The 2,597-nt window shown below is 37.9% G+C and overlaps 1 protein-coding gene across 1 annotated transcript in view; it reads left to right on the top strand.

The window, feature by feature from the left end:
- myom2a (myomesin 2a) overlaps nt 1-2,597 on the top strand; it is a gene marked incomplete in the record, with an annotated part of 67,075 nt that overhangs the window by 55,900 nt on the left and 8,578 nt on the right. Inside the window, 3 exon segments of the mRNA XM_014029629.1 lie at nt 1,317-1,480; nt 1,580-1,616; nt 1,704-1,726. Coding sequence (XP_013885083.1) covers nt 1,317-1,480; nt 1,580-1,616; nt 1,704-1,726 — 224 coding nt within the window.

Genomic DNA, 2,597 nt, shown 5'->3' with positions numbered 1-2,597 from the left:
TACCAACTTATCTACTTGTCAGAGTTTGCACTACCTTTTTATTGTCAAACATAATATTTACCCATCAATTTTCGCATGATAATTGCATTTCATTTTCATTCTGTTTAATATTCAACAAGTTGAACAGATAATCCACCCTAACCTCGCTACTTGGTATCGGTATTGGTGAGTACCTAAACTGAAGTACTCGTATTTGTACTCAGTCTTGAAAAAACTGGTATCGGGACACCCCTAAAAATTACTTTATTGATGCTTCTTTGACGAAAAATCTACAACAAACAAAAGAAAAAGACAAAGAATCAGCCGAACTAGCAATCCTCAACAACTTTTTAATTTTTACACCAGGAGCCAAAGGTCTGTTTCATGAAATCACATCCCCAGCAATCAGCGGTTGTAGGATTAAGCTGTAAAGCAGGGGTGCTCAAACATTTTCCCTGAGAGGGCCAAAACTAAAAAACATTTTCCCTGAGAGGGCCAAAATTAAAATCAATCTGAAGGCCGTGGGCCAAATGCAATAATATAAGAAATGCTTAATACTTAAGTAAAGTTGTTTTATTTTTTATGATTAAGCTAGCAGCCAGTGTGGTTGCCCACATTCTTTAGTTATTTTTTTCAGCCCATGGACATGTAACGGAGAAAATTCAATGTATCCTCAGGCAGCAAAGGCTCATGGGACTTTTCATAATTTAAAATTTGAGTATATGTTATAAGGTGTGCAAAGCTATATATGGGCTTAAATCTAATCTAAATGTCTCTTGTAGTTACTTGTATTTTATATTTAATCTTAACATAATTACAATCTAATAACCAGGACGACTGCTGGTGGGCCAAATCAAATGGCTCGGCGGGCCAGTTTTGGCCCACGGGCCCCACTTTGGGCACCTCTGCTGTAAAGGATTCATACACCACTAGTTGGCAGTGTTGTACATATATTGTACATGAATTATTTCCAGCTAGTAAGTGTCAAATTGAACTTGCGCTGTAAGATTAGCTTCTGCTAGTTTTTCTTTGACATAAGAGCTTTTAAAGTTGTGGACCTAAATATTTATAAAAGCACTTCAGAAATTGCGGAGCTAATTTCTGGGTTTGCGCTGTCCACCACTGGAGTAGACATTGTTTTGCAGCCTGTCAGACACTGGACAAGGTTAAGTTTTGTATTTTAAACAGTTTGTTGCCGTGCAGCGCAGACAGAGACACAGTTATTTATGTGGAGCCTGCTTTTGTTGTTGTGGTGATGGTGCCCATCAACCCAGACCCCAGGAAACTTTGTTATTCCACTCAGAATGACCTCTGAACCAACTTGTGTGAATCTGCAGGGGGAATAAGATCGCGTCCTCTGAGAAGATGAGGATCGGGGGCACAGCAGAGATGGCCTGGATGCAGATCTGTGATCCCTCTGATAAGGAGAAAGGTCAATACGCCATCGAGATATCAGATGGTGTGACCACCCACACAAGGACGTTTGACCTCTCTGGACAAGGTAGTACCGTTTTATACATCTACAAGTGCATCGGTTTTACATTTCTTGATTTTACTTTTTTTTTTGTAAAAATTCTCATTTATTTTTGCATTTTCGCAGCATACACTGATGCATATGAAGAGTACTTAAGACTTAAGTAAGTTTTGATAGAATTAATCTGTACACATATATTTTTAATGTTTCTAAAACTGTTTAATTATACTGAATTTGTTTCGTCTTGTAGGGCAGCTGCATTTGCTGAGAAAAGTAAGTAGATCAACTGTTAGATGAATGTTTTTATGCTGAAAAGTGTTCGACGGTGATTAAAACTTGCCAATTGAAATGGATTAAAAAGCAGAGGCCTCCATTCATTTGGTCCCTGTAAGACCTCATTTTCTAACACATTATGTAATAAAATCAGGCTTCAAAATGTAATAAACTCACACTAAAAATGCATTATATAATGACTGAAACAAAATGTAATAAAAGTCTTCAACACATTATGTAATAACATTATTACATTTTGCGGCAATTATTACAAAATGTGGTGGAGTAATGATCTGGTGCATTATTAACAATCAAAAACCAGTATTTCTGTTCATCCTAATCAATATACTTGTAATAACTGTCATGTTACAAATACTACATAATTAAATCTTTATAACTTTGGTCAATAAACACAGAACTTCTCATGTTTTATTTACATTTTCAGATTTACTGTCCTGATCCGTTACAGAAATTATTCACCTTGTAGACAACTCCAAAAATATATATAAAAGTTAGTTACATGTTAACCCCTTCAGACATTTACCTGTATAATGAACAGGGACGTGCACAGGTAGACGTCAGGTGGTAATTGAGCACCTGCCCTTTTCCCTCCAGACCACCAACTGCCCCTGTCGAACCCATTTTTTTTGTTAAGCTCCATCTGTCGCCCTTGGTTGCACTTCTTATTAAGTGTACAATTATAATGACAACAGTATTAATATTATTAATAATAATATTGCCCTCACACCCTCCCTTCACCACGCCCACACGTGCGCGCCCGCAGCTCCTGTGCGCTGTCCCTCGGTGAAGGCGCTGCGCGCTCGGACAGGAGCTCTCTTCTCTCATCCACACAACAGAGGACAGTTATAAC

This window comes from Austrofundulus limnaeus, unplaced genomic scaffold (assembly GCF_001266775.1).
Source record: "Austrofundulus limnaeus strain Quisiro unplaced genomic scaffold, Austrofundulus_limnaeus-1.0 Scaffold930, whole genome shotgun sequence".
In the NCBI taxonomy this organism is placed as follows: domain Eukaryota; kingdom Metazoa; phylum Chordata; class Actinopteri; order Cyprinodontiformes; family Rivulidae; genus Austrofundulus; species Austrofundulus limnaeus.
This window is presented reverse-complemented; position numbering and strand designations above follow the sequence as displayed.